At 33.0% G+C, this 19,105-nt stretch overlaps 2 protein-coding genes and 1 pseudogene across 2 annotated transcripts; all 3 read right to left on the bottom strand.

Annotated features, from left to right (window-relative positions):
* Window positions 1-3,995: 3,995 nt before the first annotated feature.
* Window positions 3,996-5,419, bottom strand: LOC145070404 (F-box/kelch-repeat protein SKIP25 pseudogene; annotated as a pseudogene).
* A 3,579-nt stretch (window positions 5,420-8,998) lies between these two features.
* On the bottom strand, window positions 8,999-11,071 carry LOC145068987 (patellin-3-like). The gene is made up of 4 exons (XM_079015965.1): window positions 10,018-11,071; window positions 9,815-9,933; window positions 9,447-9,585; window positions 8,999-9,348 (listed from the first exon to the last, which is right to left on the bottom strand). Exons 1-4 carry the CDS (start codon window positions 10,741-10,743, stop codon window positions 9,079-9,081), a joined length of 1,254 nt encoding a protein of 417 aa, XP_078872091.1. The 5' UTR covers window positions 10,744-11,071; the 3' UTR covers window positions 8,999-9,078.
* A 104-nt stretch (window positions 11,072-11,175) lies between these two features.
* On the bottom strand, window positions 11,176-17,970 carry TTN8 (Structural maintenance of chromosomes (SMC) family protein). Its single transcript, XM_079015964.1, has 17 exons — window positions 17,320-17,970; window positions 16,823-17,059; window positions 16,483-16,716; window positions 16,161-16,399; window positions 15,537-16,074; window positions 14,989-15,113; window positions 14,596-14,705; window positions 14,413-14,520; window positions 14,200-14,339; window positions 14,024-14,113; window positions 13,727-13,935; window positions 12,852-13,021; window positions 12,668-12,777; window positions 12,200-12,576; window positions 11,867-12,118; window positions 11,561-11,791; window positions 11,176-11,448 (listed from the first exon to the last, which is right to left on the bottom strand). Exons 1-17 carry the CDS (start codon window positions 17,755-17,757, stop codon window positions 11,400-11,402), a joined length of 3,657 nt encoding a protein of 1,218 aa, XP_078872090.1. The 5' UTR covers window positions 17,758-17,970; the 3' UTR covers window positions 11,176-11,399.
* Window positions 17,971-19,105: the final 1,135 nt, after the last annotated feature.

Genomic DNA, 19,105 nt, shown 5'->3' with positions numbered 1-19,105 from the left:
GTCACTGTGACAAGGATTTTAAGCAATTTGGCTATTTTGAAGCTGACGGAAACCAACAAGGATGATTTTCTAATTGGTTTTGCTCATATCAAGGTTATCATTAACAACTATTATAATTGCCTTGCAATTACTGATATTGAGTTGGCTATGGCTGTAACAAGTCTTTGAAAGTTCCTCAATCTTTGTTGAAGGGGAAGATCAATATAGACAAGTATGAAGATGAGGAGATTATTCATGAACCTCTGGGAGTTGTATTTCAAGGGAAGAACAAGAATGGGAGGATGACAAAATTCTTGTTTGAAGTATGTGATTTGGAGAGGTATACGAATGCTCAATATACAAATCTTCTTATTCGAGTCAACAACTACAAGAGGAATGAAGCAGAAGACAAGGCAGAGATTCGAAAAACGATTTGTGGTATATGGAGGTTCGCAATGTACTTCTACAAACTTTGAAGCTTAAGGCATAATTTCATCATTTCTTACTAAGGGGAAGATTCTAGGGTTCGAAATGTAGAGAGTGAGAAGTCGAAATACTTTTTAGTCTGCAAGGGTGCGAAATCAGAATGATTTCTACTCTATATGTAATTGCAAGGCACATGTCGAATTCGAACTAGAACGTTTAGTTCTTGTATTTTTGCAATGTCTGTAACACCCTGTAAATATGGTAAGTATTAGGTTCAAGAAAAACATTTGTACTCTCAAGTATGTAAAACACTTTCAACTCTTGTACTCTTTTAGAAACATAATATGAGTCAATCACATCTTATTTACTCGACGTGTTCTTTCTGTTTTCTTGATTCATTTCGTATTCATTACTCTATTCTACTACACATCAAATTTATAAAAGGATAATATGCTTACATCACATTTATATATTGAAAAAAGTACCAAATCACTTTTTTTAAACAAAAATATTGAATACAAACCTATTAATCTTAAATTCACTAATCGGTTAGCAATCCTGTTTTTTCAATCATTGTGATAAGTGGGACATGAGTACCCACTAAGTAATTCAATTTTTGAGAAAGTCATTATAATATTATTTTGAAAAAAAAAATCCAAATGCTAATAAATAATTAAACAATTCAAAACACACGTGTATGTGTAATTGAGAACCAACCTGACATGGAATTCTTTGCACCCTCGATGGCTATATGCATTTCAATTAGGGTTGTATTTTAATGAAGATTTATTTTTGTGATATTGATAAACGCATAGCTTCCGATGAGGCAGCCATGCCTGACAGTAAAGGAGTCAATGAGGATTCTCCCTTACGTCGTTCACACCATGAAGGCAGTTGCAGTAAACATAAAGAAAAAAAAATGAAGACAGAAGATAAGTATAGATGGAATCGAAACTCTGGAGTCTGGAAATCACACCATTGAAATTGAACCCCTTTATGAAATTGATCATATCGCGTGTTAGTCACTTCCTCTAATCGATTACTAGTTGCCTCCTTTTGTGTGTGGGTGTTCTCCGTCATAGAAAAATGGTGGCGGGTCTAGGTTTTTTGTGCAACGAACAATGATAGATATGGTTGACAATAGATTTTATAAGATTATAATCACTCTTGATTGTAGGGATAGTAATTAATAAGTTGTTAATTAGATATATAAAATACCTAGCATGCCTTCAATTGATTTACTATTAAATATCTCAAAATGTCCTTCTAAATGATTGACTTACAATCGTCCTTATGTTCTTACAATAATCTTTGTCTTTAAAAATCGCACCATTGAAATCGAACCCCTTTATGAAATTGATCATATCGCGTGTTGATCACTTCCTCCAATCGATTACTAGCCGCCTCCTTTTGAATGTGAGAGTGTTCTTCGTGATAGAAAAATGGTGGCTAGTCTAGGGTTTTTTGTGCAAGGAACGATGAGTGATATGGTTGATTAATAGATTTTATAATATTATAATCATCCTTGATCGTAGGGATAGTAATTAGTAAGTTGTTAATTAGATATATAATACCTAATATGTTCTTAATTGATCTTTCTATTCTAATAAAAGAATATATTTATTCTTCTTATTAGGTCTTCTAATTAATGTTATATCACTTGTCAATCTATTAATTATTCATTTCAAATTGAGAAATTACATATTCTTCTACCTTTTGTTCTTACCAATCTTCATATCATTTAAATAATGACATGTGTCATATTAATATCCTAAAATATCATTAAACCTCATTAAATAATCATTAAATATTACGCATGTAATCGTTTAATTGGGTAGGATGATATGTAGGAACAAAAGGTGGGAGGATATTTAATTTCTCTTTCAAATTTTAAATATTAAATTTCTCATTCTAATTATATTAAACTGATAACATTAGAATATAAATTAAAATAAAATTAATAAAGATTATAAAATCATGTATTTATTTAAATCAACGATTATAATTTTATATAACTAAAAAAATATCTTTTAATTATTAATTTATTTAAAATAATTGATTAATAATTTTTAGTTTTTATTATAAAAGTTTAATTAATTTTGTAACTATGACTCTCACAGATTATAAATTAGTTTATTAAATATCCAAAAATGTCATTCTAAATGATTGGCTCACAATTGTCTTTATCTTCTCACAATAATCTTTGCTTTTATTCGAATATTTAATACTTTAAAAGGTTCATAATAAAAAAAAATGCAAACCAAAATAAAAATCTCAGAAATCCTAAATTCTAAAATATTAAGAATTTAAATCCAAAAGCTACATGTATTTGAATCCAAATTTAATAACAATACTATATCTATCACAATTTTATTGATTAAGAAAACAAATTCTAAAAATCATGGCATAATAAGAAACCCTAACCGTAAGAAACGGTCTTTGCCTTTTCAAACTCTGGCCACCGATCAGTCCAACACAAAAAATGTTGCTACTTGCTTGTCATGTTTTTTCCAATCTTGATATCTTGTTGGCCGCGCCTTCTAGCACTTGGTCTCTTGATCATTTTCTCTACAAATTAGTTTCAAAAAAGCATAAAATGCTTGTTCGTGTCTATTTACTTATTAAGTTGATGTTGATCTACACGTTGGTGATATCTAATATAGAAAGAGCATTTTCGGTAACGACTTATGAAAACAAGTTAGGTAGTAATAATATGTATGATCAATTATTAAATAATTGTTTAATAACTTATATAGAGGATGTGTTTTTTAAAGTTAGTACCTAAATGTAAGAAATGGCGACAACATTTGTAAATTTTTGTTTTGATATTAGCCTATAAAGAGTAGTTTTTTAGCCTTTTTTGTTGAATTATTGATCAAATTTCCCTTTGATAGTTTGATGCATACCTTTATTTACTATTTTTTAGATCTGATCACATTATGCATTAACTACTATCGATCCCTTAGCTAACCTTAGCTAGTAGGTTTAAATGTTGCAGCCCACAGATAATTAAAGAAGAATTACCAGTGATACTTCATCCGTGATCTCAAGAATAAAGGTCCTACAGTCTTTTACGTACTCTTGTATCATCCCATCCTGTCTAAGAACATGAACCGACACAGTGGCCTCATATTTTATGTTCATTGGGCAAATTGTCTCTTCAACTTTGTACAGACATCAACCAACTTTGTGCATTTGTACATCACTCATTGTCTTTATATATCAATATATATGTGGTATTCTTTAAATAAATTCTAGTTGTCGATTGTACTGTTGAACTTTGTGGCATCGTTTGTGATATGTTGTTTTTATGATCTCCGTTCCTCCTAAATAACACTATGGAGTTATATAAAACCTACAAGATTTACTATTTCTATCATTTAATTTCCATAATATTTCTAACATTCATCTAGTTTTGTTTGTTACTTTGTTTCCTAGTTGATGTATTTACAAACCTTCCGTGTTTGTAGATCATAACGCTATAGTTTTTAATTCACCCGGTTTGTAGAATTGTAGTACCTAATGACAATTAAAATATCAATCAAGACATACCACAACGATAAATACAATGTATTGCAAATATTAAAAAATTAAAACATAATAATAATTCACCTCATTTCAATTAAATATCGATCTGATTAACATGCAAATGTATATAAATTGATTAAGTTATGACATTAACGAAAAAGCTTGGAATCTAAATCATATTTTCTTGGACTCTAAACCACCACCGGCGATTGGAACTCCTTCGGACACATTCTAGGCAGAATATGAAGTGCCAACACTTGTTGTCCCGCCGGTGAATCCAAAACCCACAACCGTGGTAGAGGTGAGACCACATCCACAGCCAAAATCCCAACACCGCCACTACGCACAATGCATACCCTACCACCACCGGCGGCAATGTGCTCCGCCCCTTTTAGCATGTCATTTTCCAAAACATTTATCCACACTTCCATTGCTTCGTCGTACTTTTTCAGTACACCTTCTGATTCATCCACCATGTAAATTGTCTCCTCATCCATCGCCGCCGCTGGCCCCCTCCAGCCATCCAACATCCCCGCCGGCATCTCTGACCAGCTATCGCAATTTACATCATAAACTAATCCTTCTTTACCACACGAGCCTTTCATGTTTATCGTATAAAGCTTCCCTTTGCATCCAACGGCATCAATGGCTTCCCTGCATAGCCTTCCATCTCTTAAAGATCGCATATTTTTCCAAACGCTGTTTGAATCTTTACGTTTACTATCAAAAGAATCAGTTACCCGGAATATCCATTTCTCGACGGAGCGAGCGACAGTTTGGGTGTAGTGTGAACCAATCCCACTCGCGACAAATACGGCGGCGCGTGAGGTTCCAGCAATGCACCAACGGCGTGGGCTTAAGAGTGGAGGTCCAGAAGACCATTTCTTCGTTAGTGGGTTAAAGATTATAGGATGCGAAAAAGCGGGGAGAAGGTCGCTGGAGGTTCCGGCAAGTAGGACGAGGTTGCCGGCGACTGAAACGGACTGGATGGGTAAATTACGGGCGATGAACGATGAGTGGCGGAGGCAGACGTTGCGTAGATAGGGTGTTGGAGTAACAACACTCCAATGAGAAGAGATCGGATCAAAGGAAGAGAGCTGTAGTGTCGAATTTTGACCTGATGAGTCGGTGGGGGTGGTAGTTGAAAGAGTGTAAAGAGAGTGAAACGGCGGGAAAGTGGCGGAGTAGATGAACTGCTGCCATGAACGGCAAACGGTGTAGAGGATGGAGGGATGAACACGAGAAAGACATAGTTGGGCAATATGATCAGGTAGACCAGGTATCATGGGCAGGTGATGATCAACGAGTTTCCGGCGCTTTGATGCAGCGGTGGCGGTGGTTATGGTGGCGGCGCGTGATATAGAAATAGTAGAATCGTCAAATGAAGGAGACATGACGCGGGAGAGTTGTGTGGTGGATAATTGGAACTTGGAAGGCTCTAAAGGTGGGGGTTTTATTCAATGGTCATACAAGATACACATTTAATTTCGGAAAGGGAAACATTATTTCATTAATATTTGTAACGAAATATTATTCAATATTAATTCATCAAATAAATATAATAATAAACTGCGTTTTTTCTATCAAAAAATTTTGATTTATATCTTGAAAATAAAATTAAACGAAAGATAATTTATTTCTATATAAATAATTTACTTCTTTATCGTGTAAGATAACACAATCCATAAATGTCATGATCGTATTAGAATTAAATAAAATAATATACAAGGCCTAGATACATGCACATGATTCAGTGGCATTATTTTTGGATTATAAAATAACCGATGAAAAGGTGTTTGGTTGGAGCGTATGAAAGAGACAAATAATAAATGAAAAAAGGTGTATAGAAAGCAGTTGCATATGATACATGACAGAGTGTGGGTGGTGTTTATTAAAAGGTCATCCCTAACTTTTAGATTTCATATCTATCCATATATATTGTTGTGACATTTCAATTTCTTAGTTTAAGAAAATATAGGGGCAAATTTGGTGATTGTATTTGGTGTGTGGAGTTGTAATCTTTTGACATTTTGTAATTGTTTTTCTATCCAGGGTTGATTCTTTATGGGCTGGTATTAATATATTTCCGCCGTTTCAAAAAAAAATTAGTTATGTTTGATATAATAAGTTGATAATTTCAAATTTTAAAATTTTGCATGTGAATCCGTAGAATATCATATTTATAATTTTATAGATCAAAAATTGGGATGATCATGAAAATGACAATGGGTTAAAAGACTAACAATGACATGTCTATATATTTTAGTCACTAAAGTATTTTGAATATGGTTTTCCATTAGATTCTCGCCAACTATTGAAAAAGTATCATTATGACATAGTATTGTAGGTAAATGTTGATTTGACATCTAGGTGTTTACGATAGGGTTGTCATGCAATCGAAGCCGATTTGCAGGGATACGGAGAAGTGGGTGCGAGTGCTCGACTATGGAGAAATGCTAAGACACTTAAGCACTTCACGGCCCTTCTCCTCGACACCCTTGATTAAAGCCTTGAGGATTAGAATTTGGGACCTTCCCTATATGGCTAATATGAATCCAATACATAATTATTGACTTATATTTGGTTAAGTCATCTAAAACACATGTCTTGTGTCTTAAAATTGAAAGAATAAAGATTCCAGCAATGTCTTCCTATTCTACGTTTCTTCAACCATTTGAATCATAACATCTTGGATTGAAGATAAGCATGAAAGAATGTCTATGGCGTCACCTAACTCTATTGTAAATGGATTTTACATACTATTTTTGGCTTGCCAGCCGAATTAGACTTTTGTATGTAACCTTTTAATTTCGCTTTTAAAGAATCGAAATAAAAAATATTTTTTTTATGAAATTAAAAAGGTCGTTAATTGTGGAATTAAAATCGTTAACTAAGAAAAATCATGTATCCCAAAATATCTACTCACAAAATCGTGTATCCTAAATATATGTTGTCTTTCTAACTTATTCACCTAAAATGTCCATTTTATCTTATCCTTACCATTGGTTTTCTGGAAAACTTATTTATTTCACTTTCTTTCGATTTTTAATTACAATTGACAATTCTGACTATTCATCTTTTTAGTTTAATTATACAATTGACTATTTGACTTTTCATTTTTTAATTTAACTATCAAGATCTTGTTACACATTCATGGATATGAGTTAGTTTGATTTTATATATATATATATATATATATATATATATATATATATATATATATATATATATATATATATATATATATATATGTATATATATATAGGGTTGGGTATAACAAAGAACTATTTTAGACCTTAGAACCAAGGAACAATCTTTTTTTAATTTTTAGAGCAAATTTTTCATCAAAAAATAAAACTAAAAATATAGATATTTATAACTTTTTATCCCTCATCCATTGATATCAAATTTGATAAAATAAATAAATGATTTGTTTAGATTCACAATGTGAATCTGTATACAGATTCACCCTATGAAATCTGTACAGATTCTCACTGTGAATCTATGCAGATTCACACTGTGAATTTGTGCGGATTCATAAAGTAAGTTTATACAAAATTAATGATTTATAGTGCAGATTCACAATGTAAATCTGAACAGATAAAAAAAAATAAAAAAAAAATTATCAAATTTGATATCAATAGAAAAATGATAAAAAGTTATGAATTTCTATATTTTAATTTTTTTTTTCGATAAATAATAAGATATAAAACTTGAAAATTTAATGGTTTCTTGGTTCTATGGTTTAAAATGATTCCTTGTTAAACTTTTTTATATATATATATATATATATATATATATATATATATATATATATATATATATATATATATATATATATAAAAGAGAGAGATCTTTTGCATTAATCCTTTTCTAGAAAATGAAAATAATACTTTATTGAAGTCTGTAACTAACATATGGACTTTTTTAATCAATTCAAAAGCATTCCCAAGAAGATTCAACACATCATGTGAATTGCTAAAAATAGAAATAATCATTTTGCTTACCTTTTTGCCAAAAGCATCATATAACAGAACATTTTTTTTTAAAATCATCATATAACAGAACATTTTTTTTATTTATACATATCCAATTAGGTTAAAAGCAATTAGTTGTATTAATATTTTATTAAACAATTTAAATACACTGTTCTTGAATCAACAAAACTCAAAGTTGAATTCTACTCCTTGGTGTATCTTTGATTTTTTGTTACTAACGGTGAAAGTGGACATGCATTTAAAAGCTTAGATGAAATCAAGGTTGTCAAAATTGATATCCTATTTAAAATTGTTTTATGTTTTGCGAAATTATGATCATAAAATTGGTTCGGGATCGTAAGATCCTACCAAAATGAACACATTCAAATTTGCTTGCAAGATGGTGCAATTAACTTTAACTTCTTAAGCATCACCCATAATTTTTGTTTTTACAAACCGCAAACATTAAGAATAAAACATCTTAATTAGAAATAAGATTATTTTGAGCATGTATACGTAAGACGTAAGATAACAAAGGGATTATTATAGATGTGTCATGCCTAACTCAAATTGAGTTGATAAAATGGTGATGCCCTAGAAGACTTTTTTGGAACTTGTGACATTCAATTTCAAGTATGAATAGACGATTTTTGATACTCAGTTATATAATAAAACTAAAAAGGTGGGATCAGGATCGTAGTGTGATCAGGATCGTTTTTCACTTATAGGATCTTAAAATCGTAAAATCATAAGATCAAAATCAAGATTTTAACAACCTTGGATGAAACAAGATTTGGTGAAAAATATAAAAATGGTAAATAGAGATATTAAATGGAAGTTGATTGATTTTCTTCCTTGTGAAGTATACTAAAAAAGTATATAGAAATCAAGTTGCTATTGCTTTTATAATTATGTATATTACACAAAAATGCTGCTGAAGTTGGAACAAAATATATGCAACTATATTTATGTGGTAAAAATACTAAAATAGGCAAATTTGATGTATTAAGACTTAAGACTGATATACAAATCAAAATGGAACTCCTTTTTAATACAAATTCAAGCTCGTTTATACCCATTTCCTTGAGGAGAACTTTTTAGTACAAGTACGATCAAAATAAACTAAACTTATATTCAAATAGGCTTAATAAATAAATAAATAAAAACTCTAATTTGTAATTGGTAAATTGTGTGTGGGTACAAAGGGTTTAATTTTGTACCTATAAAAAATCTTTCTATTTTTGGAAGAAGGATTGGCTAATGTAATAAGAATTTTGCCAGGCTCACTTACATGAAATGAATTTGAAGCCATTCTCCCTATTTGTATTCCTTTTGAAACCAACACATTATATGAACCTTCATCTTCTGGCACAAATTCTTCCTTGTAACTCACATCATTTCCCGTTACCATTAAATCCCAATACACGGTCATCCCCACCTGTAATCAAAATTCACCAAAAACACAAATATTTTATCTCACTCACTGTTACTGTCATTGTTACTGATACAGTGATACTGTAAAAATCAGAAACAAACCTCTGCAGTAGGTATCTCAATGCTATCGGTTGTGTATCCTTTGAGCTTCTGCTCTGTTGCTTTTTCGTCTGGCGAGAATTCGCTGCCTTTTCTTCCTAGACCGCCGTATGGAGCCATGAGATGTTCCGGATCTATAAATCTTCAGCACATGGAACCAAGTTTCCCATTACTTTTTTTTAAATAAAGATAAAAAAAAATGAAATTTAAATTTCAAAAACTCAATCATCACTCATCAGGATTTATCATTATCCATAATTTGATATGACGTTTTCAAAACTTACCCTTTAAACCTAGAATTCATTTTAGTGTCATATCAGGATCAATATCTGTATTAGATGTTAAATCACAGTGATGGTTTGAAAACTAACTTGAGAAGGGTCTCAGTGATTGCCGATGGCTTCACGTACATTACTTTGTACTTTCTTGTCATTAATCGCATATTTAACGTATAGAACGTGAAAAACCACATCGGGACATTAACAATCACCTACATTTTGTTTAAAAAGATATATAAAGTTTCAATTTTTCATCTATTGAAAAATTTGACTTAAAAAACATTACGGAAACTTACGATTCTGTAAATGATCCCTGGATAATTTTCTTGCAAAATGGAAAAATATTTCTTGCTACCCGCAAACAGTTCGTTCAGAAATGGTCTGGGTATGTTCTTGACATCCATAATTTGGATGACAGAATCTGCACCACCGGGTTTGAAGTCGAGTTTAAGAACGCATCCTTCCATTAGTTTAATTCGCCAACGAAGGAATTCTTTGGATGATTCATTGGTTCCTAATCTCTTACGTAAAGTGTCTTTTTCTTTAAACGTTTCGAACAATTGGTAACACAATGGGCGACCTGCTTTATCTTTGCCCTGAATGTGCCCAATATTGTCAAGATCTGGGCCAAACGTTTCCTCCAACAGCTTGTCTACGTTAAAATCTTCCCTCCACATAATCGTGTTTGCTATCATTTCAAAAGCGTTTTGGACGTTATAATCTTTGGCTTTCAAGAATTTTTTGAGAATGATGTCGGTTCTCTCGAGGCCTCGACTGGGTAACAAAGGGACACCCCAGATCTGTAATTCTCTAAGATGCTCGCTCGCTTTGTATTTTTCTCCGATGAGGGTGTAATTGAGTATGGAATCTTCGAGACGAGAACGGAGCTCGATTAAAGCTTTCCTTTTCTTCGTCTTCAACTCTGCAGCAATCGAACTTTCAGGTTTTTTTTGCTTATGTTCCCCGTCAATTGAATCGTGGAAGGTTTCGATTGGTGAATGAGGATCTTTGTCGTCGTCCATTGTTGTGGATTTCGAGCTCCGGCGGTGCACCGGTGGCCGGAAACTCGAACGTCAACGTTGTGGTAGTGACTAGTGGGGCCTCTCTGCATCTGCGAGCAATATTAATTTTCGCTTTTTTCTCTAATTATTTCCTGGTCAGTAATTTATTCTTATTGGATGGTTTTATTTAACTACGCAAATTCTTTTCCTAAAAAAAGATTTTTTTTTAGACAAAATATATCACCTGGTTTAGCTACTTGTTTAGATAAAAGCGACAACATTTCAGTCTATCAAATTAAAACGATTTGTAAAATTAAGAATAAAAACAATATTAGATAATCTTTTTGAAGTCGATAAAAAAATGTTTGGCATATTTCTTGAAAAAGTATTTGTAGAACCTTTCGGTCTTATGCCAGAAAATGCCCCGGGATTTCAACAAGACAACAACCCACATTCTACAAGCCAAGGTGCATAAAAACTTACACTCGTGGATATGTTATGTGCACATTACATAATAACAATCGTCTAGTTTACTTTTACTGTTTGTTGTCTTTAAAGTTATAACCATTAACCAACATGGAAAGCTACTCACAAATAAACACAACCTTTAACTAAATCTATTGCTTAAAAAGTTTTGCCATTTTTTCATCATCTAAACAAGTCCCCCCTACATCATATCATGCCTCCCGGTATTTGGTTAGGTCAAATGTCAAAGTTCTTGAGCACCTGCAGAGCAAAAATAATAGTATATAATTAAAAAAGAAACATGAAATGACCATTTTACATTTAATATTATTTATTTATTTATTTTTGGGGGAGAGGGAAACAGGAAACTTACGCTCTTTCGGAATCCCTATAAACCCCAACCAGAGCTTCAGCCTTGTCATAAAAAGTATCTTTAAGAGAAATGACAATACTCTGGAAACCGTTCCCTTCCAGAGTTTCCTGATTTGCTGCCCTTTCTCCTTCACATGACTTTGATCTGATAAACCCAGCAACCTTGGCAACATTTAAATTATCCAGTGCTGCATCCACCTCGTCCAGTATAAAGAAGGGTGACGGCTTGTAACTGGAATAATAAATACATCACCAAATATTACAAAAGAAAAAAAAAAAATAAATGGACCTTCAAGATATTACTTACCTGTGGATGGAGAAAAGCAAAGCAAGGGCCGCAACCGTCTTTTCACCGCCTGATAATTGCTCCATATCACGGAAACGCTTTGTAGGCGGCATAGCAGTGTACTTTATACCATGTAAAAACGGTTCGTCTTCATTATCCAAATTTAAATATGCGGTCCCACCAAGAGGATGTGTGCTGCTTTTCGTCAGTTGCTTATAGATTTTGTCAATGTTTCCAGAAATATGGTTAAACGCCTCCATAAATCGAGTAAGCCTGTTGTTAATTTTGTTAACATAAATAAATTATAATAAATACTGTACTAAATTCAAAAGATCCATTCATAAGTTATGTTACCTTCGGGTCCTCACTGTTTCAAACTCTCTGCCTGCCAGTTTCTCTTCTTCTCTGGCCTCATCAAACTCTTTGCTTGCTGCTTTTTCTTTCTCCTGTAAAGCAGCGTATTGATCTAGGGCTTTTAAGTTAGGGGCAGTTCTGTCAATTTCTGATACTATGCTTCCGATTTTCTGTTTAAATTCTGCCTCCAGCTTTTCCCTTTCCGCAGGTTTTGCGTTGTGCTGATGTGGCCTGCTGAGTTGGCTGAAATCATAAACTGGACCCGTTTCTGAGTCAACATCCATCGCATCAGCCACAGTGGGGAGTGTGATCTGCTCTAATTCACATTTCTCAAGAATATCTTGTTTTTTGGAACTTAATTGTTCAAGTTGATTCTCCTGCAAATAATAAATAATTTTCCAAGTAAAAAAAGATAAGAAATCAAACTTTTACATTTTCCTTTAAAGTTTAAATAATAGTAATACTGACCTTGGAATCAATTTTGTTTTTATGCTTTGTAATGTTTGTTGTAGCAGCCGAGATTTTTACTTTCCATTCTTTCATCTCTTTCTCACATGCTTCTGACTGTGACTTCCACTCTAAGAAAATAATAAATGTTTCATGGGTTTTATGATTTTATAGAAATGGCATTTTATGGGAATACATTACATACCCTGTATTTCTTCTTTCAATACATCAATCTCTTCGGTAGCTTTCTCTATCATGGATTTAAGTTGTTTCTCTCTCTCATCAACTTCAACCAAAGAATTTTTTAGTTCAGTCTGTGATGATTCCAGCTTCGCAATCCGTGCTCCCATGTCTCTCTTTTTCTCATACTCCAACCTGACAATTTTATAAGTATTTAAGTGCCAAGACACCAAAAAAATTGATCATTATTTTTTCTTTTTAGTTCAAAACATATTGACCCGTTTTTTGAATAATAAGCAAAGTGTTTTTTCATTTAAACCCATTAACTCCAAGGAAACTTGGTTCTTATAACCCTTTTTTACCATTGAACCGGTTGAGATACTGACCTGGGATTCCATAAACGGGTTAATTCCAAGAAATCCCCCTTACATATTGACATGTTTTTTGAACATGGAAATTCTTTATATTTTTTAAAGCCGACTGTAGATGTATAAATTATGTGATTTTTTTTTATTTTCATTCCATCAGTGTGTTGCAATGAAGATGGACCACAAAAAATGAATGAATGATTTTTTTTATTTGTGAATGAGACCAGATTGGAATGTCTTTGATTTATGATGAACATGAAGAGGATTTAATTAAAAAATTTCATGTCAAAAAGAAAAACAAAATAACTCTTTCAATAACCATGTCAATCTTATATTTTTACCTTTTATGATATTCCATGCCAGCGTCTCAACGGGTTCAATGTGTTAAAATAAAAAGTTTCCTCATAGTTACGGGTTTAAATAAATAAATAAATAAAAACATCTTTTTTTTTCAATTAAGGGGTCAAAATGTAAGAAAATATCAATCAGCATATTATGAACTACAACATGTTACAGGGTAATCAAAACTTACTGGTATTTGAGTTTTGACTGCTGATTACGCAAGCTAAGTCTTTCTTCAGCCAGCTCCTGGGCTGCAGCAAGCAGGTTTTCTTCATACTCACGTATATTATCCACCCCAACAGATTCACTAAATCTTTTATAAATTTTATCAACAATCTCATTGATTCTCTTTTCAAGTGATAAAATCTTGCGTCGTCTTGTAGTTATGTTCTCCCTTATCTGCAATATTACAATAATAATACCCTTCCATCAGCATCATGCATATTGTATAGTAAACCACATCTTATAAACTTTGTTGCAACACTACCTTATTAAGTTCAGGCTCAATATAACCAATTTCATTTTTAATATTACTGTATTCTGCAGTCAGTTTTGCAAGTTTCTCCTCCGTATTTTTCTGCAATAGAAAAAAGTCATTTCATATCATATACATTAACATTTTAACAAAAAAAATTGACATATGAGTGTAGGACTGTAAGATACCTTTTCAATCTCTGCATACTGAATCTTCTTTTCAAGTCCACTGATCTTCCCAGATGCTTCAGACTCCTTCAATTGCATCTCTCTTATTGACCCCAGTTCTTGTAACTCTGCTTCAAATCCATCTTTTTTCTTTTTAAGACCTGAAAATTAGTGTCATATGTAAGTATTACTACAAAAAGATCAAGAATTAATAGTTAATTTTAATTCACAGACCTTCTATCTTCTTATCATCCCATTTATGTGACCTTGCTTCCATTCCACCACTTGTACCACCAGTCATGGTACCAGCCTTTGTTAATAAAATCCCATCAACAGTTACAACTACAACAAACATTAAAAATCATATAAGCTCAATATTAGCATTCAAAACAATGAGAAAATATGTAAAAGTTTTACCTTTATATCTCTCTCCAGTCCAACTCAGATGCTTGGCCTCATCAAGATCATCACAGACTAAAGTGTTCCCCACAGCAAAGAGAATTGCTTTATCGATTACTTGATCAAATGTTTGATTGTTAAGTGAACAAGTTTACACAAATGCCACAATAAACAAATAAGGGCAAATTGCAAGAATAGATACACATACTTTGCCATTTTACAGATATAGGCAATATACTTTCATTTTTTATGTATTAGAGGTCCTTTTAACCTGTAAAAGTTAAATTATACTGCCTATATCAGTAAATAAGAGAAACTACATTGCTATTTCCTGCAATTTCCAAACAAACAATAGTAACTAAAGAAAGAAGATATATAATTAAAACTTTAAAAGGTTATGCTTAAGGATATTGAATCACATCAAAGATAAGCCTTGCAGTTCCACCTAATGCCCGCAGCTTCTCAATGACTGGCTTAACACGGACTGAGTGAAGGGGTATAAATGTCATAGGAGGAAGCCTTTGGTCTTTCAAATACTGCAAAAAACAAGTGAATACAGAAATGCATCACGATTTTATATTCACCAATCATAGTGGGTACCTTACAAAAGGTATGGTCAAATAATAACAGCAAAGTGCAGAAAAAAAAACTATGTAATTTCTTTTTGTTACCTACAGGAGCAATGTACTTTATTTTTTAGTGATACCTTATATTCTTTTAACCATGATAGCAATGTAAGTATGTTGCTATTAGGCTAAAAGAATGCAAGTACATTGGTTTACAAATTGCTATTATCAGTTGTAAAAAAAATGTAAATGCGTTGCTATTAAAGGTAAAAAGCATGCAATAACATTGCTACTATGGGTAAAAAGAGTAAACTATATTGTCTATACTGGTAAAAAGAGTAAAGTAGGTTGCTATTTCCTACACTTTGCCCAAATAATAATAACGCATTTTACCTTGATGCATTCTTTTCCTGTATGCTCGTTATCAACAACAACAGCATCCATAAATCTGCCCATAGCAACAGTAACAGCAAGATTATACTTTTTCTGTGTGGGCCTACACAGCTCAGTCATACGACCATGAACACCAGGAAACAACCGCCTGAGAGCTTCAACTGCTTGTGAAAGCTTTGTGTCCCTATCATTTTCATGTTTGTCTGCTTTTAACTCACGTAATTGATTCTCTAATTCAGTTATCTTAGCCTTCAGATTTTCATATTTCTTCTTTGAATCTCCAAGCTTCTTGGTGGTGTCAGTTTGTTCCTTTCTGAGTCGTTTAAGTTCATCATTATGTTTGTCAATGGCTTCTCGAATTTTCTTGAGTCTAGTTTCCATTTGTTTCTGTTGTGACTCGAGTTCTTGTTTCCTGCTTTCCAACTGTTGTAGATTCTCTTCAAGATTCTTTTGAGCTTCCACATCAGCATGTTGTTCCCTATCTTGAACCTCTTTTTCGTCTCTTAACTTGGTAGTCTTCATACCCGCTTCCTCTTTACTGCACCAAGCCAAATTTTATGATTAATTATTCGTTCTTTTCATATTAAGTTGATGATAACAGAAGAATAGTTACTTAATACTTACATGCGGTTATATGCCTCCAATTGATCATCACCTAAATGAAGCTTCCCCCCTTCAGATTGACCTTTTGACTGTAAGTTATCCAGTTGCTTTGTAAGGTCATCCAAGTCATTTCGCAGCTTTTCAATTTCAACTGTGTGTTTCTTCTTCTCTTCTTTCCTTTTATCAAGCTCTTTCCCAGTGTTTTTAAGTTTTGCAGTTAAGCGAGTCTTTTCCTCCTTCAGCTTCAGAAGCTCTGGTTGCTGTTAAAACATATAGAATGTAATTAGCATGATTACAAAGACATGCAATTAAACATTTTTGTAGGAAAAGAAAAAGAACTCACATTTTTATCGATTTTATTTTTCTTCTCAACGAGCTTCTTTTCTCGTTTTTCAATTTCTTTTCTATATTTAGCTTGTTCCTTTTCTTTTTTGCGTGACTCATTCTCATAACCATCTAACTCGTTAATAATTTCTTGAAGGCTACTCTGTTCATTTTCAATTTCCTCATTGGCCTTCTCAACATCGTTTTCTATGTTAAATAACTGCCACAAGAAGTGTTCCTTCTTTAATGATCTCTGCAAAAAGCATGTGTAAACATATGAGCTATACATACATTCATACACAGTTACACACACATATACATGTATGAGGATAGTAAAAGTGAAACCCAATGATGCATACCAACTCCTCTTGCAAACGCATATGTTTCTCGGCCTCTTCCTTCTGCTCTTTTTTTTGCTTTCTCTCCATGACAATGGTTCTTTTTTTCTGGTAAGCAAGTGTTGACTTTTCCTCAGCTGCACCTTTCTTTTCCTCCAGATCTTCATACAATCTCTTATCTTCATCAGAGCCAGATATTTGTTCAAGAAGCACTGTAAGTTCTCTAGGGTTTTTAGATGCAACAGACTCCACATCACCCTGCATTTAACAAATTCGAAAGCAACTTTGAGTGCCTTAAAGCCTTCTAATAAACGTCCAATTTTAACCATGAAAGCAAAACTCATGTATTTTTTTTTTCATTTCAAGCCCATGTCACTAACGTTTTTCATCACTCCCTCAATGGATAGGTATCATGCAGTACTTAAATAACAAACAATGCAGACAAAGTTAGGCAGAACAAAACTGTTGTGCATCATAATTAACCTATAAGCAGGTATTTTACACTTATAACCAGATACCTGAAAAACCAGAAAATTCCTAGCCTTCACCAGAATTCCAAGAGACTTCAACTTCGCATTATAATCATCCCAATTCACAACCCTATCATCGATCCGGTACTCGCTTCCCCCAGCACTAGTAATAGTACGAGTAAACAAGAGTTCTGTACCGTTCCCAAGACGATAAACCAACTTAACAAAAGCTTTACGACCTCTTTGCTCCTTATCCCGGTCTTCGAAAGCGTAAATCAAGTCTTTCAACTGCGCGCCCCTGAGTTGACCGGTTCGAACACCGAGCACAAAGCTTATAGCGTCCATGAGGTTAGACTTTCCAGAACCGTTGGGACCAATAATCGCGGTGAAGTCATAGAAAGGACCAATAACTTGGTGTCCTTTGTATGATTTGAAGTTCTCGAGTTCGATTCGATGAATTTTGCCTGGCGAATCCATTGCTGGCATGATACTGAAAACCTAAACTATGGTTTTCTGCGGTGGAGAGAGAGATGGGTTAGGCAAATTGGAAATGGTACAGTTTTGGCGGGATGATTGGGAATTTAGGATTTTTCGTTGGATGCAAGCGGGGGGGAGTGAGGGTTTAGACGCCCATTTTGCAGATCAGAGTAGAGCAGACGAGAACCCAAATGGGGGGAAGTGAATCCACGAATATCTATGGTTTTGGACAAAATTACATAAACGGTCCATCCGTTTTATACAAGACACATATCCACTCTTTGACTTTTCTTTTTTATGAAAGATAAATTTAATATCCTATTACAAATTTAATATCCTATTACAAATCTTCCTACACAGTTAAATAATGATATGCATATATTAGTATACTAAAACTTTATAATTAAATAATGACATGTATCATATTAGTATACTAAAACTTCATTAAATAAGCATTAAATATTACACATGTCATTATTTAATTGGGTAGAAGGATTTGTAGGAACAAAAAATATGAGAATATTTAATTTCTCTTAATGAAAACACTCATGTGATTTTAATTTCTTTCTTGAATGGGCTTGATATATTTTTCTCTTATATATTAGTATATACTAGAAATTCTTAAAACTTTTAGCTTCAGTAAAGTTTTTTCTCTTTTATATTTTGATAAGAAAGTTCTATTTTTCATTCTCCGCCACAAATGCGATATATTTTTCCATTCCTATCTTTTCTTCTTAGTTGTTTTGATTGTCGCATTGTCGCCCTTCTCGCTGAATAGTATTTTTTTTTTCCGTTTTCCTTATTTCTTTTTTCTTTCTTCTTTACTCTTCCTTCATCTTCACCTATTACATTCTTATTTTCCGTCGCTATCTCTGTTTCTTGTCTAGGTATGTTGTGTAATTCTTCTTATACAATCTGATGTCGGCAATTTTCCCTTCCAAACGTCGTTTCTCTCCTCATTTGGTTGCACTTAATTCTCCTGAGCTATGGTGATCTTCTTCTGTTTCTAACACATGTTTGTTTTTGCCTTCTTATGATGATATCGGTGATTGTAGTTTTATTTGTAAATCATGTTCTGCTCTTTTCTGGTTTGATGAAAGGGTTTTCTATCAATCACGCCCAGATTCCCCTGCCTATACCCGTTGTTGTAGGTTTGGCTCTGTTGTATTACCATATCCACTTGCGTCTCCTCAATTTTTACTTGTTTTATATGATTTTCCCCCTTTCATGAAAAAACATAAGGGGTTATAATAACATGTTCAGTATGACATCTTTCAAAGGTATGGTAGATGAGGATATTAATATAATGGTTGGTTCTTATGTATTCAATGTCTTCGATCAGGTTTGTCATTGGATA

The sequence above is a fragment of the Lactuca serriola genome, chromosome 8, assembly GCF_051521515.1.
Source record: "Lactuca serriola cultivar US96UC23 chromosome 8, Lser_US96UC23_V15, whole genome shotgun sequence".
Classification (NCBI taxonomy): domain Eukaryota; kingdom Viridiplantae; phylum Streptophyta; class Magnoliopsida; order Asterales; family Asteraceae; genus Lactuca; species Lactuca serriola.
Note: the sequence above shows the minus strand (reverse complement) of the source record. Positions and strands in the feature narration are given on the sequence as shown.